General features: G+C 39.6%; 2 protein-coding genes across 4 annotated transcripts in view; one reads left to right on the top strand and one right to left on the bottom strand.

Moving 5' to 3' along the window:
• The window catches only part of ppm1lb (protein phosphatase, Mg2+/Mn2+ dependent, 1Lb), a 178,122-nt gene extending 162,649 nt beyond the window's left edge, over positions 1–15,473 (bottom strand). The window contains exon 1 of the mRNA XM_048542139.2: positions 9,328–15,473. Within this exon, the coding sequence (XP_048398096.1) occupies positions 9,328–9,726 (399 nt within the window). The 5' untranslated portion in view covers positions 9,727–15,473. The remainder of the gene's footprint in view (positions 1–9,327) is intronic.
• Positions 15,474–15,476: 3 nt separating this feature from the next.
• Positions 15,477–25,980, top strand: part of nmd3 (NMD3 ribosome export adaptor) — a 60,496-nt gene continuing 49,992 nt past the window's right edge. Inside the window, exons 1-2 of one of the 3 annotated variants that reach the window (XM_048542136.2) lie at positions 15,477–15,602; positions 16,454–16,526. In XM_048542136.2, coding sequence (XP_048398093.1) covers positions 16,483–16,526 — 44 coding nt within the window. In that variant the 5' untranslated portion in view covers positions 15,477–15,602; positions 16,454–16,482. Of the gene's footprint in view, positions 15,658–16,453; positions 16,527–25,980 lie in introns of all 3 variants that reach the window. The other 2 variants (XM_048542137.2, XM_048542138.2) reach the window with 2 other exon arrangements.

A 25,980-nucleotide genomic window follows, 5' to 3' on the forward strand; every position in this document is an offset into this window, starting at 1 on the left:
TTAATCTGCTTCAGTTCATAACTAAAAACTGGATGCAACAAAATCAAGTAATTGGCATACCTTCATGAGGATTTGATGCCAAGAATAATTCTACCACAACCTACTTTTATTCTGTTGTCTGACCTCAATGTGTACACTTTGCTAGCATTGCTAGTAACAATGTTTTTAAAGGTTTTCTCTGTGACGCAGTTGAAAATGATCTGCTAAAATAAAACCTTACGCTCATAGAATAGCAAATGCAAAAATGAACAAGCCAAACACACTCATCGTAGATTTTACGCAGGCGGGCAACAAACGAAGCGAATTATCCTTATGCTGGAGGCATCACATTCATCTTTTGTTAAATGCTTGCTGGATGTCACATTACAGGTGATAAATTTTTGGTTGCAAATACACCAGTTGGTATCTAATTTCAAGACAGAAAGTTGAATGAGGACAGATTAAAGTTAGCTGAAAAAAGGAGTTATCAGTGAGCGCACTCGCACCCTGAGGGGCGTTTAGCACGAAGTCGAATGTTAAATTAACGTTCATCCGGAAGGACTGAGCATAGCGTAGGTGATTGATAAAGTAGCTCTCATTTAGTAATCCGAACACGATCTAGTCTGGCTTTAGGGCGCAGCTGCTTGTGAAACTATGAAATGCTAAATCATAAATGAGCGCTCACTGGCTAAAGTCAAAGAAGTGCTCCCACTTGTCTGAACCAGTTTACCACCCGGACACTGCCTCCAGCTTTCCTCTCCTCCAGTCCCACTCCGCCACGAGTGTTACAGCTCTACCGTTAACGGCATGTTTACCCACCCTCATGTCGACGAACCAACAGAAACGGTGGTTTTCGTGGAGGGTTACATATGAATATTTTTTCAGCAGCTGTAGTTAAACATTGATGCCGAAAATACTTCTGAAGGTCAGCATCAACCGTGCCACGTTTTCAAGTCCTCTAACACATGCGCTCGTTTTGGGGCTCGTTTTGGGGTTCGGAAAACACAACAGAATGAATAATGACAAGTTTAGCGTAATGTTTCACAATTACTGGAAAACCAAAAAGATCCGTAGTTTGAGAGAGAACTCAAATGAGCAAAGAATACATTTTATTAAGAGTTGAGGCAAATTTTGAGGTAAACGATGACATCTGGATTGATAAAATGGCAACATTTAAACCAAAGAAAGAAGTCAGGTAACAAGGTGTAGAGCTGGATGAACACAGCAGGCCAAGCAGCATTTTAAGAGCAGGAAAGCTGATGTTTTGGGCCTCGACCCTCATCCAGCTCTACACCTTGTTATCTCGGATTCTGCAGCATCTGCAGTTCCTATTATCTCTGCAAGAAGGAAGGTCACTGGAACCAAAACCTTAATTCTGCTTTCTCTCCACAGATGCTGCCAGAGCTGTTGAATTTTTTCCAGCAATTTCTGTTTTTGTTTCTGATAAAATGGCAACGGGTGAGAACAAAACCTTAACCTCAACATAATTAACGTGTTTAAAATCTCAGCTTTTTCAGACAAAAAACAGAAGCAGCTGGAAAAGCTCAGCAGGTTTGGCAGCATCCGTGAAGAAAAACATCAGGTTTAATGTTTCGAGTCCGGTGACCCATCTTCAGAAGTGGGGGGGGGGGGGGCGGCGGCGGCGGTTATCGGACCCGAACGTTAACTCACAGAGATAATGGGAACTGCAGATGCTGGAGAATCCAAGACAACAAAATGTGAGGCTGGATGAACACAGCAGGCCAAGCAGCATCTCAGGAGCACAAAAGCTGACTCACAGATGCTGCTGGACCTGCTGAGCTTTTCCAGCATTTCTGTCTTTGTTCCTGATTTACAGCTTCCGCAGTTCTTTCGGTTTTTCTTTCAGACTATTTGATTGTGTCTATATTGCATTTAAATACGCCATGTAAATATCGTAATCTGTTCTTAATACCGCACAAACCACGGTAACACAATGATACATTTGTGAGTACTTTTATCTTTGGTTGCTACGACCTGGTCTGAGCATGTTATCATTGAAGCGTCTTCCAACTTCGGCTAGAGTTACCTTATGGTTAGTGACGCAAAGACATACACGTCAAAGATCTAACGTAAAATAGAAATCCATGTTATTAATGTACATTTCAGAATTAACCTTGACCTTCCAAATACATTTTCAACTTGAAACAGCAACTGTAGTTCAGGACACCTTAAACAGCAGACAAACAGCAAGGTAACAAGGTGTCAAGCTGGATTGAACACAGCAGGCCAAGCAGCATCAGAGGAGCAGGAAAGGTGATGTTTCGGGTCAGACCCTTCTTCAGAAATGGGGAAGGGGATTCTGAAATAAATAGGGAGAGAGGAGGAGGTGGAAAGAAGATGGATAAAGGAGAAGATAGGGTGCGAGGAGACAGACAAGTCAAAGAGGTGGCTCTAACCACCACCTTTTTGACCCGTCTGTCTGCTCTCACCCTATCTTCTCCTTTATCCATCTTCTTTCCACCTCCCCCTCTCTCCCTATTTATTTCAGAATCCCCTTCCCCATTTCTGAAGAAGGGTCTGACCCGAAACATCACCTTTCCTGCTCCTCTGATGCTGCTTTGCCTGCTGTGTTCATCCAGTTTCACACTGTGTTATCTCCGATTATCCAGCATAGGCAGTTCCAACTATCTTGAAAACAGCAAGGTTGTTGTTTAACCTCCCCAGAAAGACCACCAAATAAACCTGATGAAAATTTGGGTTACTTCTTTGTAAAAAGTGAACTTTGGAATTTAGTTCAGAGACAACTGTCTCTCAGAGAATCCCAGAAAAGATATGTAATTTTTAAAAATTAAGATCAATGCACAAAGTGTATGTTAAGTTGGGATGCAATATAAATCAATGTCATATAAATTCAGGTACAAAAACAAAGTTGCTTGAAAAGCTCAGCAGGTCTGGCAGCATCTGTGAAGGAGGAAAGAGAGTTAAAGTTTTGGGTCAGGTGACCCTTCCTCAGAATTTATGTCATCTTGCACATGATAAAGTCATAAAAACATGTTTGACACCATCACTGACCATCCTTTCAAACAGATAGGTCAATTGGTGCACTTTGCATTCGGTAACTCTAGCCTAAGTTGGAATACGCTTCAATGATAACATGCTCAGACCAGGTCGTAGCAACCAAAGATAAAAGTATTCACAAATGTATCATTGTGTTACCGTGGTTTGTGTGGTATTAAGAACAGATTACGATATTTACATGGCGTATTTAAATGCAATATAGACACAATCAAATAGTCTGAAAGAAAAACCGAAAGAACTGCGGAAGCTGTAAATCAGGAATGCAAAGTGCACCAATTGAACTGTCTTGTTGTAAGAAATGCTTTCCTCATATACCACTCCTAAATGTTAAGACTACTTTTTCTTCAACGATATATCTAAACTATTCTCAAACATCAAGGTCTCAATTACTAAGACCTAAGATCAACTGATTTTTTTTTGAAAAGTCTCCTGTTCTTTGTTCTAATTCTTGCTATTTCAATGTATTAATTACCACATTATAACTGGAAACTTCAAGTCTCTTTCTACCCTGCTCCATCCTTTCCCAGTTTTAAACTGCTCTATTAATTCACCTCCAGTCTCCCTTTTTCACAAAAAAATACTGCAATAAATGTTCTGGTCTGCCAGAAAGTATCCACACAAGTCAGTGTCCCAATCACTTCTAGTTGAGCTGGATAGGCTTAACTGATCACATTAGTTAAAACAGGTTGACCAAATGAAGGTTGTCATCTTGCCTACACAAATATATGGCACAAATCACTCCTTGTGAATAAAGTTTTGAGCAATGCATAAAAATGACAAATGGCTGAACTTGTTGGTAACATCAGCAACAGGGTGAGTGATCTGACAGTGTAAGATTCAGGATTTGAGCTCCCTCAAAAACAGTACTCTACACTCAACAGGATCTGCATTCTCCAAGCAAGGACATCGCACCTCTTCTAATAAAATTTTTAGCACCATCTAATATGTGGGTGTGGTCACCTGGATCAGACTGTTCACTATATTGTGAATGAATGTGACCTACCAAAACCTGCTGCTTTATTGAATGCAATCCACCTAATACATCGCCCGGCTGTCCAGTTTGGATTTAAATTTGTAAAGATACAACATGAAATTTGGAAGAAGATAAAATGTCCTTTCTGACTGTGAAGCTCAAAGCTATACACAGTACTTTCCAACTTTATTGTAGATTTACCATTATATCTTGACTTTTATATTCTATATTTTTTGATACAAGACCCAGTATTCCTCTGTCTTTTCTCCCAGCATTCCAATTATCTCTTTTTATGGACTGATCTACTTACTGTCTTTTGTGAAACCAACTTCCTCTGTTCTTCTAAATCACTCTACTCTCCTCATTAAATGAATTATGCCTATTTTTTGACCACAAACTACTACCTCATGCTTACCAAAACAACAATTCTGTGTTACACAACTACTTAAACTAGCTAACCACTACAGTTTCATATGTCCAAAAATGCTTTGCAGTTTTTCATTTTCTCCAAAGTTTGGGAGTGAATCTAACATTTTGCAATTAAAAACGTTAAAAATGCTAATTTAAGCATTCCATTAACTTCCCTCTATTTAACTGGTGTAAACAGAAGGGAAATGATAGTTGATGAGTCTTTTTAAAATAGTCAAATAAGGTTTATTATCTAAAAGACAACAGAACATCAGAGGTACCCCAATCTTTGGAGCACACATCCTGCATTATGTGATAACTTCAAGATGCTTCCTATGTTCTGGATAATCAAATATGCAGGAAATTGAGCACTGGGTTTCTGAGCCTAAGAACCAGCTGGCATCACTGCTGCAAAGTTTAGAGCATCATGAATAGCACATATATGAATGTTATCCCACAGCTTACAATTATGAAGGGAAAGAGATAATAGATGACTACCAGTCAAAATATAATTTTCAAACAGTGTGTATGGTCACCCTCATGCATCTCATTCTCCAAGCAGTATTTGACTCTGAATATTGTTATTAAAGCTCTTCCATTATTGGCATTTTTAGACAACTCACTTGTAAAAGATTATGAAAATTGGTTCACTTTGAGTACGAGAAAGGTACCTTGCGTGTTTGTTTTCAAGGGTCACTGACGGTACACTGTGAGGCATTTTTGTTTTAAAAAGACACTTACTGGAATTCACGTGACTTCAGCTAACTGCTTAAATTTGTTCAGTGGAAGTCACATGTCTTCAGCTAAATAGTTGGATTTACTGGAAGTCATGTGTTTTATGTTTAGGGCTGTCAGGAGTGTGGCTATTCAAGATTGTTTGGAATTCAGTTGGGATATACCTTGTGAAGAGACAAGATGCCCATCTCAGCTTTTGTCAAATTCCTTAGAAATCCTCTTGAGAATCCTGAATAAGAGCTGAAACAGCTATTACTCTTTAAGGTCGTCTGGAAGACTTCCTCTTGAGTGCACTAAGTGAAGAGAGCTTGGAGAGACAGCCATGTGTGTCAAGTGATAATTGTCTATGTCAAATGACCCGTGTATACATAGGAGATTGTAAGGCTGAAAGTCAGCTGGAATATTTTGTATTTTTTTATTGTCTGAGAATTAATGACTACTTTGACCAAAGCGTTCTGTCTTCAAAATTAATTTCTGCAAAGAAAACTTTCTTATTTTTTCTTTAGTGTTTGTGAGGGTTATTTAGAAAGATAAATATTTTATACCTTCATATTTCAAACTGCATGTTAGGCAAATTGTACCTATATCAAATAAGTCTAGTTATTATAATAAAGCAATAATTCTGATATTTATTAAAGAAACTTGGTCAATGGATATTTTTATTCTGAAACTAATATAGATAAACAATATATTTGGTCATAACAGTAACTGGATAAAACATTTAAATATATTTTTGTGACTATATTTTGTGGAGTGGTGGAAGTAGAAATGCCTTATAACAATATTAATGAAAACGTCGGTTGATCTGGAGAGTGCGGCCAGAGTAAATCCATGGGACCATGGTTCTCTTGGCTTGGCTGAACACAGGGGTACAAAGGTTGGAAGGGTAATATCATATATTAAATAGTTAGGTAAACAGATGGATGTCATTGCAGCTAAAGATGTGAATTGAGGGTTCTAGGCTTTGCTGGTGCAAGGGTCAAGGATGTCACAATGGCTGCAGAGCACTCTGATGGGAATGGATGAATAATCGGTAATCATGGTCCACATTGGCACCAACAACACAGGTAGATAGTGGGGGGAAGGCAGCAATACTGACTAAGTGTGCAGTGTTGAAGAGACAGGATGTCCGGTGGGGTCAAGGACAGAATTTGGCCAGAGCTATGGCATATAGAAGACATGTTGAGTAGTCTATAAGCCAACCATGAATGGGAAAGATATAGAGGAACAAATTTGCAAGCAAGTTACTAAAGTTAAACAATTATAGAATATATATAATGGCACACTTATTTATCTGAATATAAACTGGGATAGTAGCATTGTGAAAGCAGATGAGGTAGGTGTTCTTAGAACATGTTCCGCTAAAGTGTATATTGTACACCAGTATGTTTCCAATCCATTGAGAAAAGAAAATGAAATGTCAGTAGGGAATGTTTAAAAGGCATTGATTACTATATCATAAGGTTTAGGTTGGTTTTGGAAAAGGACAAGTAATAATCCATGGTAAGAATAGTTAATTAGAGGAAAGGTAATTTCAGAGGACACAGATAAATTGGAATCATAGGTCAGCAGACAAAAATGCAACTGAATAATGGGCTGCCTTTAAAGGAAAGACAGACTGGGCATAGTCAAGGTGTATTCTTGCAGAGGGGAAAGACAAGGCTTCTGGATGTCAAAATATGTAGGGATTAAGATGAAGAATGAAAAGTGTGCTTATGGTGTGGATAATGATCAAATGGATAATAGAATCAAGAATCAGGCTGAATACAGTAAGTTCAGAGAGGACTTGATAAGCAAGTAATTCAAAATAATAAGAGAAAATTCAAAAGTCTTCTATAAACATATAAAGAGTAAAAGGAGTACGAGGTCAATAGGGGAACAAAACATGAATTCATACATAGAGCTGGGGATATGGCTAAATCTTTACCAAGGAAGGAAATCCTGGACAAGTCATGGTGAAAGAGGAGGTAATTCAGACACTGGAGAGGTTTATAATTGATAAAGGAAGATATTTTACAGGCTGCCTGTCCATAAAGTTGGTAAAGTACCAGAAATGCCTTAGCCGTGTCCAGTGATGATAAGAAAAATGAAATTGTGGATGGTCTGGTCATATTTTTGCACCCTTACTTAGACTCAGGAGTGGTACCAGAGTGGAGAATTTAAAATCTTACACAATTGTTCGGATAAGCATGTAAAAATAAGTTCAATGATTTCAGCAAGTCAATTTAGCCTGGATGGTGGGTTAGCTTCCAAAAACAATATGTCAGGACAAAATTCATTACCACTTGGGAAAATACAGAATAATTAAAGAGAGCCAACACGGGTTTGTTAAACACTGTGTATATTAGCTTGCTGGATTTTTTCTCATGAATTAGAAGTGACAGTTGATGAGGTTAATACCGTTGATATGGCACTGGAAAAAGAGAGTAAAACAGACTTGTAAGCAAACTTAGAGCTCGTAGAATAAAAGGGTCAATAGCAACATTGAATCAAAATTGATTGAGTGACAGGAAACTATACTTTTAGACTGAAAAATGATTATTGTGGCACTTCCCAGGGATTGGTGTTCGGACCCCTACTATCTGATATACATTAATAACTGCAACCTTGATATACAGAGCATAGTTATAAAATCTGTGGACAATACAAAACGTTGAAGTATTAGAATTCATGAGAAGGATAGTATAGAACTTCAAAAGGACATGGACAATTTGGTTGAATAGGTCGGAAGTAGAAGATTACAGCTAATGCAGAGAAATGCCAAGTAATTTATTTTCCAAAGGAATGTGGTGAGACAATACAAAATAAAGGTACAATTCCAAAGAAAGGTTCAGGAGCATAGCGACCTGGGGGTATATGTGCAAAAATTGGTGAAAGTTGTAGGACAGGTTGAGAGCGGAATTACTTAAGTATACCGAATCCTAGACTTTAGTAAGAGGTGCATGGAGGTAGTAAGTTTTATTAAACTTATACAGAACATTAGTTCAGGCTCAGTTAGTGTACCACACATACTTCAGGAAGAATGTGCAGGCATCTGAGAGAGTGCACAAAATATTCACAAGAACGTTTCTAGGGATGGGGAACTTCAGTTCATAGATAAATAAGTTGTGATTGTTTTCCTAGCAGAAGTGAAAGTCAAGAGGAGACTTAATACAGCATTCAAAGTCATGAGGAGTCTGGTGAAAGTAGATAGAGGCAAATTGTTTGTATTTTTGGAAAGTTCAGGAACAAGAGGGTACAGACTTAAGATAATTCATAAAAGAAACATGGTAACACCAGCAAGTTAGTTTTTCAGTCAGTGAGTAGTTAGGATTCATAATGTGCTGCCTGAGAGTGGTGGTGGAGACATTCATTCAAAAGGGAACAGAATGTTGTCTGATTATGAATACATAGGAATGTGGGGAGAAACTGGGATGTGGCACTAGGTAAGTCGCTCACTGAGAGACAGACTGCAAAAGTGAAGTGCCTCATAACCTCCTCCTGTGGTATAATCATTTTGTAATCCAGTGAAGAATTTCAGTCCCTTCTTAAAAAGTCGGTAGCTATTCATATCTATTAAAAATGGACCCAACTCTCCAAGTACACTAATAATGTTTATCAAATGCTAGCACAGCAAGATTGAAATGACATTTTCAAATAGTTACAGCAACGTTTAACTAGTACGCTTCTGAAACTGACATCGAAGGCGATTTATATTTCAAAATTTAAAACGCACTCTATCTGCAATGCTTCCCTCCACATTTCTATGAACTAACTGGCAACCTTCGTTATTAATACGTTATTTGAGAAGGGATGTCATAATTCTTCCAAAGCTTAATCTTAAAACCCAGGTTTCAGCTTTTAGACTTCATTGGCATCTATTCTTAAAGTTGCCCGTTACAACGAAGAAAAGTTCTGTAGATGCTGAAGGTCTAACGTATAAAAAGTACAGAAAATGTTGGGGATACTCAGCAGTTTGGCAGCACCTGGGAAAAAGAGTCATACAGTGAACGTGTCAGTTCTGATGAAAGGTCACCAACCTGAAACATTAACTGTTTCTTTCTCCACTGATGCTGCTGATATTTCCAGCATTTTCTATTTTCATTACCTTCTAAAGCTCGCAGTGCTCTTCGATTTTCATCTCACGGTGGAAGGAAACATGCCGTAAGCATAGAAGCCCGCAAATTGTTACTATTTGTTTTTACTGGACTCACCTCTCCCCCGTGCCCGTCAAAAATCCCGAAAATGGAAGGGTGACTTTTGTTCACCAGGTCAGTGAGGACTTCGAATCGGTCTTCCATGTGATCTCGCCTGCCTTGGATGGAATAAACAGCCACATTGTTGCTCTTGTACTCCCAGGTTTTGGAGAATTCGGCATCCAGGACATCCAGCCCCCCGAACCGATCATTCTGAATGATTTCCACCACTTTCCCTTTCATCATTTTCACCGCATTTTGGCTCGATTTCACTATGGTCTTCACTTCGTCTGTATGAAAGAAATAACTCCAAAGAGCCAAACTGATACACAATAGAAACAAAGTTTCCGGCCTCAGAAGAAAATAGCGCATGATGCGGCCTAAAAGAGACAACAGAGTCATTGTATCTTCTATCATTTATTCTACAAACTTGAAGAGAATCAAACAATCAATTCACCATCCTCTAAGACAGGGACCTGCGCAAAGAAGGCAGCGTCTCTGGCGTGCGGTTCGGCCACAAGGTGCAACTGGATTTCAGATCGCGTAACCCCTCCAAGAGATATCGGCAAGAGGAAAATTGCGTACGCAGGCAGCGAGCGATTTTGACAAGGGCAGGAAAACGCTGCTTCCCGAACCCAAACCAAAGTCGCTATCAGCGAGAGGCTGATTGTTTCTGTTCGGTTCTGACAACACAATCTGCCGCATTCCCACTGCGGGAACACCCCATCCCAAACCAGAGGGGATACCTCCCATTTCTGCAAGATTTCCTCTTTTCCCAACTTCTCCAAAATGCTGTGCTCATACTACTTCTTAAAGTCTCCTTTTTTCAAACTTAGGTGTAGGGGAAAGCGATCGATCAAGTCACCGTCAGCAATTGCCATTAAGTTTATTTCAGTTCGTTAATTCCCCTTTCTGTTTGGTAGATTCTACTTTTCAGTCTGCTCGTGTATTTGAACGGAGGGTAGGAAGGATCAAAACTCAATCAATGTGGGAAATACGACAGTTCCTCTAGCGAAGTATTTACAGCCACAGTTCATGCTGGCTAATGAGCACTCTATATATATAAAAAAATCACGTAATGCCAAATACTTGCTCAGAAACTGTGCATTGTATCAGCGCGACGGATGAAGGGGCGGGAGAACAACAATTGCTAAAATAAAACAAAGAACTGCAGATGCTGGAACAAAAAGTATACAATAACTGTTTGTGATAAAACAGCTCTCAAGATTTGCACAGCAAAACAACTGAAATGTGATTTTTTTTCACAAATGTAATACCTAGTAAATGTTTTAGGTTCATTGCAAAATTCTCACTACTGTCCCAAAAATCAGATTTGTTCAGCAATTCAGTAAAAACATTCTGTGTATTTATCTAAAAGTTGTATGAACTTATACTCATTTTCAGCAAATCATGTAATAATGGACATAGGCAGAGTTGGTGATTTGTAATCAGCACTGATCACAATTTGAAGCTGAAAATTTGTTATCACCTGTAATTGCAACTGGATGGAGAGGAAACAGGTAGTTCTCAAGGACAACTCAAACAATGCAATAATGTTACAAAACTGGAATATTCTCATGTTAGTGGATGTACACTACTTAGGCTTCTTGTATTTAGTGATGTCTGGGATTTTTTAAAATTTTTGTAAGGGATATGGATGTCACTGGGAAAGGCAGTTACTTGTTCAGTGCTAAATGCCCCCAAATTGATTGGCTCATTGACCATTTCAGAGGGCATTTAAGATCCATGTTGCTGTGAATTTGGAATCACAAATAGGCCAGACCAGATAAGGATGGCAGATTTTCTTCCCGAGTAAAGTGGTGAACTGATGGGTATTTATGGCAATCAACAATAGTTTCATCTTTGCCATTAGACTAGCTTTTTATTCCAGATTTTAATTGAATTCAAAGATACGAACCCGTGTTACCAAAACTAATAGTCAGCATGACCAGTTGAGTTACGCTATTACTACATCACCATCTCCCTCCTAAGAAGTTTGAGTAAATAGTCTGTTTTTGGTTCGTTGTCGAGTGAACAGACTATGCAATTTAGTACAGAAAAATAGCTAGTATAGTCAGCAATACTGAGATGAACCTTGGGAGATTTTTAAAAAGTTTCTCATTATGCGGTACAGTTGAATTCACTCAGAGCACAAAGAGGGGCTGAATGTTTCTTGGGGATTGCAAATTACAGGACATGACCACTCCACATTTGGATAGATCAGAACAACAGAGGGAGGCCACCTGAATGTGTGGGGAGAGGCACAAGGTGGAAATATCCTCCTGGATTGCACTGAATGTTAGTTGAAATGATGAAAGCTTAAAGTGTAGTCCTAAACCTAACACTGTATGACAAAGGGTCTGCACCAAACCTTTGAAGAGCATTCCACCAGAACTGTATGCCTATGGCTAACCCAGCTAACCTGCAAACCTGTACACCATGGGGAACTTTTTAAACTTGGCCAATCCACCTAATTTGCACATTTTTGAACTGTGGGAGGAAACTTGAGCACCTGAGGGAAACTCTCATGGACACAGGGAGAAAAAACACCACACACAGTCACCCAAGGCTGGAAATGAACCCAGTGCAAACCATTGTGCCCAAAACATAAGCCTGGGGATCGAGATTGTTAACCAAGTGACATTGCCACTTTACCACTATTCTGGAGGGTATAGTAACATGTGGGAATGCAATAGTATTTGTGGTTCAACAGATAGGCAGTTTTGCTGACCATCATTGACAGTCCTGTTGGGTATGTAGCCTCAATGGTTCTACAGCAAGGGACACCATAGAACGCAGAACATTCTATGGAGGGAGAGGTGGTGGGAAAAAGCAGAAATGACACAATGTTTATGCCTCAAGATTGTTGTATATTTAATTTGAATTGCAGTATTATTTGTATCTGTGTTTAGGAGCATTTGTGACTTTTAGTTACTCATTGGGAAAGGGAGTTAGTATGTTAATTTGCATCATTAATTCAATTAAAATCTGTAACTGATGAACTGTTAAATGTGTCTGCAAATGTCTATAGCTTTTCCACTTTATGTGTCATGAAGTTTTACATTTTTTTAATTTTGCAGAGTTTTTTCAAGACTTAAAATAGTGGAAAATGGGTGCTTGATGACCAGCATATTCTTGATGGGCCAAAGGATCTTTCTCTGTGCTGTAAAACCCTATGACTACAACAAAATACTTCCCAGAAGTGCTGGGGAAACACTGAGGAAGAAGAAAGTATAGAGACTTAATATTAGCAAAAAATAAGTTTTGGAAAAATCAATGGGACTGAAAGCTGATAGATCTCTAGGACCTGATAATCTACATCCCAAGGAATGCCAAGGGAAATAATGGATTCATCGATTGTTACCTTCCAAAACTCTTTAGATTCTAGAACTGGCCTAGTTGTTTGGAAGGTGGCAAATGTAACCCCAATGTTTATTTAAGAAGGAAGGGAGAAAACCGGGAATTACAGACTATTTGGCATAACACCAGTAGTACGGTAAAAATTGAAGTCTATTATAAAGGACATGATAATAGACACTTAGAAAAAAACCAATGGTATTAAACAAAAACAAGATAGATTTATGAATTGAAAAATGTGTTTGACAAACCTGCTAGAGTTGTTTTTGAGGATGTAACTTGTAGACTAGATGATGGGGAACCAGAAAATGTGGTGTATTTGGATTTTTAGAAAGCTCTTGATAAAGTCCTACATAACAGAATGTTATGCAAAATCAAAGCACATGGGATTTCTGGTAATATATTGGCATGGCTTAAAGATCAGTTAGCAGACAGAAAACAGAAAGGGGGAATAATTGTGTCTTTTTTCAGAATGGAAGGAGTACTATGGGGATCAATATTTGGGCTCAATCTGTTCGTGATGTTGACAGCTTGGATAAGTGAAACAAAAACAATATTTTCAAGTTTGCTGATGACATAAAAGTAGGTGTGATTGTGAGTGGTGAGGAAGGTGTAAGAAGCCTGCAGGGTGACTTAGACAAATTGAATGTGCAGACAAATACATGGTATTTGCAGTATAACATGGATGAATGTCCACTTCATTTGGAAAAAGAGAACGGCAGTGTATGATATAAATGGTGAAAGACTGGGACAGGTTGTTGTACAAAGAGTCTTACATGCCCTTGTACCCTGGAAGCATGTAGATGCAGTAGGCAGTTAGGAAGGCAAATGGTATGTTGACCTTGATTACAAGAGAGTTTGAGTACAGAAGCAAGGAAGTCTTGATGCAGCTATACACTAGGATTAGTGAGACCACACCTGTACTACCGTTTGCACTTTTGGTATTGTTATCTAAAAAAGCCCAGCTATATTTTCCCTAGGGGAAGTCTGACATAGGTTCTCTAGACAGATTCCTGGGATGGTCGGTTTGCCAAATAAGATGAGAATGGGTGAAGTGGAGATGTCTTCACTGGTTATTGAAAAGGAGGGGCTGTCATTGAAATGTATAAAATTCCGGACAGACTGGACACAGGGCTGACGTTTCCCCCAGCTAGGTGTCCAGAACAAGGATGCATGGTCTCAGGTTATGCAGGAGGCCATTTCAGACTGAGACATGAAGTAATATTTTTAATTAGCGAGTGTAAACGTGTGGAATTCTCTATTACAGAAGACAGTGGATGGAAATCTCTGAATACATTTAAGAAAAAAATGGTAGATTATTAGAAGCTAAAGATGTCATGGGAAGAAAGCAGGTGTGTAGTATTGAGATGGAATCCATGATCATGGTAAATAAGCAGGGTTTGATGGGTCCAGTGATCCACTGCCGCTCCTATTTACGATATTGTTGAGAAGGGCAGTTTCATTTTGGTCTTCCCCAGGTCATCAACACTTCAAAGAAGTCTTTGTTAGAGTAGACTTCCTAGCAGGCTTTCCAATAGCTCAGCCATGATGTGTGACCCTTTATATCATACAGCGAGGCTATTGAACATTGGAGAGGGGGTATCTCAGTCATACATAATTTCCTCCTAACCAACAGAAATTTTTCAGCAGGGATCATTAAATTGTAACCAGGCTTATAAAGCCAGATTGATTTCATTCCCATGCCAACCTAGGCTGTTGAAGCTAATTTTAAATGTCCCCATTGTCATCAACAGAACGTGGGCCAAGGTGTGAATCTGGGAAGCATCTGCTCAGTTTTGACCAGTTATAATCTACAGTCACAACTATGAGGTAATTAATTGCCTGCCAATCTATAAATGTCCTACTTTGGTACAAATAGTGACTAGTTTTGAAATATGTGGTCTTTGTCAATGTTGTTTTTCTTTGGAAAGCCCGCAACTAAATCAAAAAACAACGTGAATTTCTAGCACACTTAAAACATAGGAACACAGAAAATGAAATAAAGAAGGTTTACTATTCAAGCAAATACCAAACAGTACGTAAAATTTATCTATCAAGACTGTACTTGGCTCATTCAAGTTTCAACAGCTGGATCTGGAAAAATCTCACTTCTTAAATTTCACTACTGCTAAAACAAATAAATATACACTTAACTTTACGTCTCTTAACACAGTAACCGGGTGGATCTTCTCCAATATTTGTAAAAATCTGACTATAGCAAGTGCAGGATATGCCTGGTTAGGATGCTTGTCCTTGTTTAAATGTTTTGTCTGTACGACCAATTGTACCATGTTGTGGGTGACACAGTGATGATGCTTCACTGGATAGAAACGCAATCTTGAATTCTGATGGCAACACTGTTTTTGCCAGTATTTCTCTAATTACGAAACATCCGTGACGTGTTTAATGCAATCAACTCCTGGCTCTGTTTCTTTTGACTTCGCACAACTTGGAAAATGTAACGTTATCAAACTGAAACATCAACTCAGGTTATCTCCAGAGAAGCTGCCCTGCTCGGCTTTTTTCCCCAGCCTTTTATGTTACTACAGTATTTCTGATTTTCACCATCAGCCGAATTTTGCTTTTGAATTTGTAAACATGTTGCTCAGTTTTCCAGTCGGTCTAAAATTAAAACGGATACTTGTAATAATTTGTCTCAGCAAAGATAACAAGTATCTTTCGATTTTGTAAACAAGTAGCTCTAGGTACTTATTCAATGTAAATAAATCACTTGTGTAATGTCTCCGATAAAGACAAACAGTCCACATCAACATGGCCACGTAGCGAAGTCCCAGCAGTTCACCGGAACCGGAAGCGTTCAGGCTGTCCTTCCGGGCGGCACGTGGAGCCGGTGCTCCGAGAAACCGTAGTCTGCAGGTTGGAGCGGAGTCGGCCTACGACCTGGAACTGGGGGGATCGAACCGAATGATTTTCAGGTGCGGAGATGGAAGGGTGAAGGAAGCAGAGTTGGAGGAGGAGTAAGTGAAGGGGGTGAGTGCGAGAGGGGAGAAGAGGGAGGATGGAAAGGAAGGTCGGAGTGAAGGTGAGGGGAGATGACATGTAGGGAGTGAGCCTAGGGAAGTTGGTGATAATGGGAACTGCAGATGCTGGAGAATCCAAGATAACAAAGTGTGGAGCTGGATGAACACAGCAGGCCCAACAGCATCTCAGGAACACAAAAGCTGACGTTTCGGGCCTAGACCCTTCATCTGATGAAGGGTCTAGGCCCGAAACGTTAGTTTTTATGCTCCTAAAATGCTGCTTGGCCTGCTGTGTTCATCCAGCTCCACACTTTGTTGTCGAGGGAAGTTGGTGTTGGATTAGGGGGTGGAAGTTGGGGCTTAGTGTAAGAACGGAGGGAGAGGACAAACAGTTTTTGAGGTTAAGGATGATATTTTGGACAGTGGCTTAAGGATTTTTTTTTAGGAAGGTTAACAATCTAGGGTAAGGGCCCGAAACATCAGCTTTTGTGCTCCTAAGATGCTGCTTGGTCTGCTGTGTTCATCCAGCTCCATACTTTGTTATCTAGGGTAAGGGTGTGTTTTGGTGTGGGTTGGGGGAGAATTAAGGAAAAGTGTGATAAGAGGGAGAGAGAGAGGGTGACCATAAAAGGAGGGGGAGATGGGTAGGGGTGAGGATGGCATGCCTTGGGCTGAGTTCAAAGGTATGTAAAGTTAGTGGAGGTTTTTTTGGCGGCGGCGGGGTCGGGGTCAGGCATTTTGATAAAGGGCTTGAAGACCCGACCAAACAGTTAACTTCCAGACAATTGCTTCACTTTCTGTCACAGCTACGTGTATTTTGGTCAACATTACCAACATGGAATACATGACAGAACCTGCTGCAAACACCCAGGGACGTATGTAAGTAGACTACTTGCTTTGCCTGATGCTGTGGAAATGTGATCTTAAATCATCAGTCTGTAAAAAATTCATTTTTCTATTGATTGTGGAGCATGGGCATTGAAGGGTGGACTTGCATTTATTGCCCATTCCTAGGTGCCGTTGGGAAAAATTAGTGGTGAGTTGCCTTCTTGAACTCTTCCAGTCCATGTGCTGTAGGTAGACCCACAATGTCATTAGGGAAGAAATTCCAGGATCTTGACCCAGCGACACTCGGAGTAGAGGTATATTTCAAAATCAGGCCTTCCAGTGGCTTGGAGGGGGAATTGTAGGTGGTGTTCCCGTGGATTTGCTGTCTGTCGTTCTAAATGGAAGTGGTCATGGATTTAGCAGGTGCTGTCAAAGGATCTTTGGTGAATTTCTGCAGTGTTTCTTGCAGATCGTACTCACTGATGACACCGAGCGTTGGCGGTGGATGGAGTAGGATGAGAAGGATTTTGTGGATGTGGTACTTACCAAGTGTGCTGCTTTGTGCTGGATGGTGTTTAGCTTCTTGAATGTTGTTGGAGCTGCACCCACCTGGGCAAGTAAGGAGTGTTCCTTCACACTCTTAGCTTGTGCCTTGTTCGTAGTGAACAGGAGTTAATCACTGTAGTATTCCTACCCTCTGACGGCTGCTATATTTATATGGTGAGTCCAGATGAGTTTCTGATCAATGGTAACCCCAAGGATGTTGATAGTGAGGACTCGGTGATCGTAATGCTGTTGAATGTGAAGAAGCAGTGGGTGATTGGTCTGTTAATGGAGATGGTCATTGTCTGGCATTTGTGTGATGTGAGTATTACTTATTATATTTCTCCCTAAGCCTCGATTTTCTTTTTTTGTTCCATTTTGTTGCATTAGGACATGAACTGCTTCACAATCTGAGTCTCGACTGATGCTAAACTTGTGCAATTACTGGCAAATGTCCCCACTTCTGATCTTTTATGTTGGAGTGAAGGCCTTTGGTGACACAGCTCAAGAAAGTTAGGCATAGGATCCTAATCTGAGATGTCCTGGAGCTGAGATAACTGACCTCCAACAACCAAAACCATCTTCTGATGTGCCATATATGATGCAAACCAGTATACAGTCTTTCCCCACCCTCAAGCTCCCGGATTTCACTTACTCTAATTTTGTTAGTGTTCCATGATGCCACTCTTGGTCAAACGTGATCTTGATGTCAATGGCTGTCACACTCACTTCGCTTCGGAATTCACGTGCATTAAGCAGTACTATTTTAGTAAGGGCAGAGACTATCTTAGAAACAACTTAGACAGAGGATGATAAGAGGTGATATCTGGAACTTGTACGAGCATACAGCTAGAGAATATCTGAATTAAACACAGAGAGTTGGTATAAGCTAAAACAGTGGTTTTCAAGTGACTGTTGTGGTGGTTTAAAGAGCCACTTCAAATCTTGCATGAAGCCATTATAGATATTTTACAAGCATGTACTGGGAAACAAACTTGGTTAAAATCTACCAAGATCTCCAGAACAGCATGGCAGAGTTGTTGCTCATAGCTGAACACTTTGACATAGTCTCTTATTTTGTTTAGAATTCCATGATGTTCTCGTGATAAATGTCTAATCAGTTTCTTGTGTTCAATCTCTGCTTCAGTTTCCACGGTAAAGGAGACGTTTTGGGGGACACCTCCAGGTTCTTCCTACACAATGAGACGATCTTTGACTTTTGGTTACACGCTACCCTCTTAGAAGTGTAGGCAGACTTTCTTAGTTTATAGGTAGCATTAGTTACTTCTAAGGTATGGTTGGCCTGGTGTTGGTTGTATTAATCCATTAGTTACCTCAAGGTTGTCATATACGCTGTGAAAGTACACTACACTTTTGATGCTGCCCTCCAATTTAATTCCTTCTGTTCCTTCTGAGAGCGTATACAGTAGTACATCATGGTATACAATGTAATTAAATTGTTTATTCATTCCAATATCGTCAGCTTGGTCAGTAGTATTAGTGTGGTCGCACCAATCCTTTCAAGGTCTTTACATTTCATTTGGATACATCATTCCCTAATTTGGGTGAATTACCAATAGATACTTCCTTTGTGTCTGGATTAAATCAAATTCAGGTCACAAACCTCCCTGTGTATATGACTGCACATCATTCTGAAATGATTGTTGCCAATATCCAATTCTATTTTTTAATTAATCCTGAAGTCAGTACGTGGGGCTAACCCTTTTACTAGTTGCACTTCTTGTAATTCTGTGGTTGTAACTGCATATTTTGTCCCTTGGCTTACAATGTGAAAGCCCTTTGTACTTCTCACACTTCTTATGATTTGGAATCGTTAATACTCTGGATTTTCCATGAATTTAGGACTGTATTAGTGTGACAGAGACATGTTCAGTTTTTACCTGTTCTTCTGGATCCTTACTCCAAGTGTTCTACACACTAGTCAGCTGTTGATATTTGTGCTGTGTCTAGCTAATTGACTTGGTTATTGTGCCATTATCCGTTAACTGTTTAATTTTATAGACCACTTCAGTTGTTTTCATGTTAACACCGTCTTTGTGCTCCCTTTTTCTATGAATGTGTACTTGAAAGGCAACACATCAGTGCAACTCTGTAAAATTCCAGTCACCACGTTGTTACAGTAAACATCTTTCAGCAATACACCATAACTGGTTAACATCAATACACAATTCTTGTTACTGTCCTTTCGAGTCTAGATACCCATATAAGAGCATGTACAACCACAGGCTTATATAAATTAATTCATCATGGTGAAATCGTAACCATTTCTCCATCATCCTTTGTACCACTCATGCCCTTTAGCAGTTGTCCCCTTTCTCTTCAGTGAGCAGTTGCAGTGTACTACTTGTGATACAGGCAGGTGCTCTTGTTGATGTACACGGTGTGTGCCTCTTATACTACCATGTGTAATTGACCAGACCAAACTACCTGCACATATATCAAGGAGGTAGCCTGAACCCGAGCTTTTATCTTGCTTTAAAGGCAAATATAAGGGGCTTTGTTTCCAGATTAATTTCATTGGTCATGCTACTCGGCTTTAAGCAAAACACACTTTAGTCTTAGCTTACAATTAAAATACAAACAAAGAAAGAGGAATTGGTAATAACTTTAACTCTGGAAAACTTAACAAAATAATCAAATATTTGACTACTGTACAGCAATTGTTCCAATATAGTAACATACCATAAATGCATCCTTGGCAAAGGGAAATTCAGAAAAACAAATTGTTTCAGATGCAATATTTCTCTAGTCCATAAGGAGAGAATACCAAGAGAGAATTCTGGCGGAGATAGAGATCTCGAGCATCTTGCTGTAGCAGGGAGAGATGTATGGCAGCTTTAAAACCCCAACAATTGCTGAAAGCTGAACTAAAACACTGGTTCTCTGTAGGCCTGGCTCCAGCCATTCATGATGCTTCGGTTGTTGCATCATTTTTAAAAAAAAACCCAAGGCATCATAAGCTGTTCACTTTATTGGCTTGGACCAGATAGCCATGGCACCCACAGCTCAAAACCTCTCTTCAAACAAAAGAAGCCAGGACAAAATAAATCCTAATTAAAGCTATAATATCATCACAAATGGTTAAAAGGAGCGTGTACACCATTAGTGCCAACACCGGCTAATATTAATCTGGTGGTTTTTCTGAAATAAAACAACTAAAAGACCTGCTTATGACCTTCCTATTATCAGAATGAGAATGTGAGTCATATAGCTTAAGCTGAGACCATTGGAGTGGTGTCACCTTATGCAGCTTTCTTAGAAAGAAAAATGCGAATTTCGTAAGAGCTTTTCTTTATGATCCATCTATACAGGACATACCTGGACCAAACCTCTGAGTTGATGCCCGATGCTCTTGTTTTCATACTTAATCAATCTTTCCAAGTAACTGTGGAAACACTTAACTTTCACAAAGGATGTCGTACCTTGACAATGACTGACTAGGGATAGTCAACCTGATTTTGGGAAATTGTGTCCAAGGCTCTGCATGCTAGACCTGGTTAATAAGGTTGGATCATATGGAAATCAGGGAGATACAAAAGTGGCTCGAGGTTTGAAGACAGAGGGTGATGTTGAAGGGTTGCTTTTTGGACTGGAGGCCTGTGACCAGCGGTATGCCACAAGGATTGGTGCTGCATCCACTGCTTTTTGTCATTTATGTAAAAGATTTGGATGTGAATGTAGGAGGTATGGTTAGTAAGTTTGCAAATGATGCCAAAATTGGAGGTGTAGTGGACAGCACAGGTTTACCTCAGAGTACAATGGCACCTTGATCAGATGGGCCAACGTTCCAAGGAGTGGCAGGTGCAGTTTAATATAGATAAATGTGGGGCACTACATTTTGATAGGGCACATTTGGGATGAACTTATACACTTAGTGGTAAGGTCCTGAGGATTGTTGCAAAACAAAAAGTGCAGGTTTATAGTTCCTTTAAAAGCGGAGTTGCAGGTAGACAGGGTAGTAAAGAAGGAATTTGGTACGCTTGCCTTTATTGGTCAGTGCAGTGAGTATAGGAGTTGGGATGTCATGATGTGCTGTCCATGACATTGGTTAGACCACTTTTGGAATACTGCATTCAATTCTGGCCTCCCTGCTATGGGAAAGATGCTGTGAAACTTGAAAGGGTTCAGAAAAGATTTGCAAAGACGCTGTCAGGATTGGAGCATTTCAGCCTCTCCCTATAGCTTAATAGACTGGGCTAATTTCCCTGGAGCATTGGAGGCTGAGTGGTGATGTTACAGAAGGTTGTAAAATCATGAGGGACATGGGCAGGATGAATAGCCAAGGCCTTTTTCTCAGCATAGGTGAGTCCAAAATTGGAGAGCACAGGTTTAAGCTGAGAGGTGAAAGATTTAAAAGGGACCTAAGAGGCAGCATTTTATCATGGAGAAGGTGGTACGTGCATAGAATGAACTGCCAGAGGAAGTGATGGAGGCTGGTGCAATTACAATATTTAAAAGTCACCTGGATGGGTATGTGATTAGGAAGGGTTTAGAGGGACATGGCCAATTGCTGGTAGATGGGACTACGTTACTTTACTTTAGGATAGCTGATTGGTATGGACAAGTTGGACAGAAGGGTTTGTTTCCATGCTGTACATCTCTATGACTCTATCTGTGTGATTATGGAATGGGACCTCCAAATGCAGTGACACATGAAAATCTAAATTCCAAATCTCTCTGCTGACTTACAGATGACTACACTTTGTTTGAAAATCCATTCCAGCAACATGTTTTGCTGTCTTCAAGCAAAATTTTTTTTACTCTGTGACTTAACCCTCAAACAATTTTTTTACATTCCACTAGTTACCACCCTGCCTCATTCATGAGACTGGGAATTTCAGCATGCTGATGTTACTGTGTTTGCTAATCTTGTCCTTGTGGATTCAAGTGGTTCTGTGTTTGCTTGGGCATAGGACACCATCCTGGGAGCTCCTACAGAGAGGTCCTGGAGCTGGCCTCCAATACCCACAGACGTCTTCCTTTGTGCTAGATGTAACAGCAAACAGTGCAAAGTGCATTTCCCCCTGTACTTTCAATGGCTGCAGTTTTGCTAGGGCTTCTTGATGCCATACTTGGCCAAATATGGCTGAGATGCCAAGGATTGTCACCCTTGTCTAACTATGTTCTAGATCTATATCTGCGATAGCCCCAGCGATGGTGATCTGTTGTTAAAAAAAAAAATCTGGTCTACTGATGTCCTTTAGGGAAGGAAATCTGCCATCCTTACATTATCTGGCATATATGTGACTCCAGACCAACAAAAATGTGATTTAAGCTTGAATGCCTTCTAAAATGGCCAAGCAAGCCCTTCAGTTCGAGTGTGAATTCGGCAACAGTCACATCCCATGACAGAGTTGGATAAGTAATTCCACTGACCTAATTGATTATAAAATTGAGTGGCATAGATAGAGTTGGCAATCGAATCATTTTCCCAGAGTTGAAATGTCTAATACGAGAGGGCATGCATTTAAAGTGAGAGGGGGTAAGGAACAAGTTTTTTTGCGTTGACTGGTAGGCATCTGGAACGTGCCGCAGGGGTAGTAGTGGAGGCAGATACAATAGGATTGTTTTAAGGTGCTTTTAGATAAGCACATGAATAAGCAAGGAATGGAGAGAAAGGAACCATGGGCAGGAAGAAGGGACGAGTTTAATTTAATGTATGTTCGGCCCAACATCATGGGCCAAAGGGCCTGTTCTTGTGCTATACTGACCTATGTTCTACTTTCACTGTGTCAAAATTAGACCTTTCTCGTTTTCAAGTGCAAATTAGCAGCGCTGAAATTAACAGTTAACTTTTCCTTTTATGAGTTAGGAGGAACAGAATTCTCCAGTCTTCAAACTTTCTGGCTGATGATCATTCAAATTCAAAATTAATCAAGCATTCTAGTTTAAACAATCAAATGTAACAAAAATCATTCTAAACATGCAAACTGTATCTGGATTAAAAATCCCCATATTTATTAGAATATCTTGGAATCAGAATTCTGGCCATTAACCACGATTATAGAGCTTGTGCCTGTACATTTTACTTTATTACCGTTTATACATTAGTTACAAAGTTACATTACTTTGTCTTAAAACTTCTGAAATGTCATAAGGTTAATCCCACGAAGAACCTTAATGAGTTTAGCCAAACTGAAAGAAGCTTGCGTACAGTCTCCATTATACTTTCATTCCAGAGAGAAACTCTTAGAAATTCACATTAAACACAAACAATTGTTTGGCCAATTAAAATATCAGGAATTATTATTAAGCCAATTTTATTATTTTGTACTATATCACACATTAAACACCAGCAGCTTTAAAGCACACAACCAAACCACAGAAGATTAATGAACCTGCATTATTACACTACTATATTTCCTCTCATGGATTGCTGTCACCCCTGTTATTTAATGGCCTCCCTCCCTCTCATCCTTGTTAGTTTGTCAGACACAGGCCCCTGCAAGATTCATGTGTAGGTAACCAAAGATTACAGCATCTCTTTTTTTTCCAGTTCTGTGGCCAGTGTTCCAAGACCTATTTCTCTTGTACCCATTTTGAGCCTTAATTCTTCTAATCACGTGTCCTACGCCAATTTGTTCATGGATCGGGTAATAATCTAGAGATTATAACCTTTTGGAGGTTCTACTTTTTAAATTCTCCTTACACATACTTCCTCAGCAGAGCACCTTTCCTGGTCCTATGAACAACATTGATGCCGATCTGGACCATGGCAACTGGATCCTCATCTTTTCCACTGCACATTCCTCTGTAGCCCAGAGCAGATGTTCCAAATCCTGGTATTGGGCAGGCTGGCTGGTTTCTTGCTCTTGGCTAATAGCACCTATTAGGGTCCGGCAGAAATGCCTGAGATAAAATCAGACTAGGGAACAAGTGATGGCTCTTTGTTAATTGAGTTGATTGGGTCAGATGGAGATTGGGGATGTGGGGTGGTTGGGGCCAGGAGAGTGGGGGGGGCACAGTGTGTGTGGCTGTGTCTATTATTTGTTTCCTAGCTAAATAATTAATATGTTGGAGTTTTGTGATGAGTTGGAATAAAATTTGGACTGGAGGGCTATATGCCTGGAATATGGCTAACCAATCTTTGACTTATGGTGTCGGTCAGTGATAGCAGAGAGTGGTTGCTGTTTGTAAGTCAAAGATTGAAAAATAAGTATTATCCCAACTAGTGTATACTTCAGAGAGATATCTGTATTAAAATGTAAGGTTTCATGTTAAGATTACTGTCCCCTGTTTTTAGAATGTGAACTTTACAAAGAGTGGAGTAGAAGAATGTGACCCTGTGTTATGTTTTTGTCGAAGATATAAACCAAGTATGGCCATGGCTCTTTCACTGCCATACTTAAACAGGATAATATAAAAATTCTTAGGATTGCAGGCCGATGGTTGGGATCCAGAAGTGCTTTTGTGGACAAAATTGATCAAAAATGTTTAGGAAGAGTGAAGACAGTGGAATGCAGTGGAGCTGTATACAAGACTGGAGAAGTTTTGAATGGAAATTCCACAGTTGGTGTTTACTTTTAAGTTGTTACACTGTGCCGAAGTCCTGACATCTGATGGAAGTTAAATTTGCAGCTAAATATGTCGCTAGAAAAAATGTTAAAATCACTTTTTTTTAAAGAAAACATTAAAGCATTCCTTTTCACCACAGTTTGTGACCCTAATAGGACATTGGCCACATGGCAGACAAAGGAGTGAACAATGTTACCAGACCGCCGAGACTATTAAAATCAGGTCACAGGCAAAGCAGAAAAGATGAAATGGGGCAAAAGTCACAGTGAGTCATTTGAAACTGCACACAGCACAGAAGATTCAGGTGATGAAAATGGAAACATGGACTAAAGAAAGGGCCCTGTATTGCTCTTGGAATTTCAGCCCAGTGATGAATGTATTGAATCTTTGTGCAGTATTTAGACAGTGCATGCATGTATATAGTTAATGGGATAGATTAGCTAAAATGCTGCATTGATTACAAAGTAAGGATTGGAACAAAGTTAAGGAATTTGAGAGTTCCTACTCTTCCAGATTTAGGAATGATAGCATGTTAATTTTTTAAAAATTGGTTATTCTAGCAAAGTACCTGGAATCAATCATTGTTAGCATGGAAATAATATCCAGTGAATTATAAATTTAGCCACCATTGATGGAGGTGTAGATGAAACTGGATATGAAAAGTGACAGAAATATTTTATTTTAAATTGCAAATTACACTTGGGACATTGTTGTCGTCCTTGAGTGGAATGTAAGCTCTCCACTCAATAAATTGTGTTATTGACATCAAGGGGCAGAAATCAGAATGTGTTATTTTAAAACTGCATACGCAAAATGCTCCTTTTTCCTCCAAAAGGTTTAAAATACAGAAAAATATGCAGGCATAGGGGATGAAGAATACAATAAGTTTACTGAAAACATAAGTGATAGATATGAGGTTTGTTTTAAAGAAAAGCCAAAAGATGCCATTATGGCCTGGAGTGAGCACAGCAGGCTAGGACGTATCAGAGGAGCAGGAAAGTTGATGTGCTTAATTAACAAAGGACTGGGACAACGATATAGGATAAAGAAAGAGCCTTCATATATGTAAATTTTACGCCCAGATTTAGTCGGCATTAATATATAGAAAGTTAAAATAATTGTGGACAGAGTAATAGAAAAGTAGATAATCTTGGAGCACAGGCAAAAATTCCTCTAGTAATTGGAGTGGGGGGGGGAGCAATGCAGAGTTTGCTAATGATGAATTTAGAGATACTTGTGCAAATGTTACATGAAATGACATTAGAAAACAGATGAGTCAAACTGCACTAGCATGAGCTACCCATGCTAGAAATTCTCTGCAGATGGCTAGAGGATGTCCTTGTTATGATCCCAGCAGATGTTAGTACCAGATCTATCCAATCGCCATCAAGAACCTGGCTTGATAGATATAACACAGTGTGGAGCT

The sequence above is a fragment of the Stegostoma tigrinum genome, chromosome 14, assembly GCF_030684315.1.
Source record: "Stegostoma tigrinum isolate sSteTig4 chromosome 14, sSteTig4.hap1, whole genome shotgun sequence".
NCBI lineage: Eukaryota > Metazoa > Chordata > Chondrichthyes > Orectolobiformes > Stegostomatidae > Stegostoma > Stegostoma tigrinum.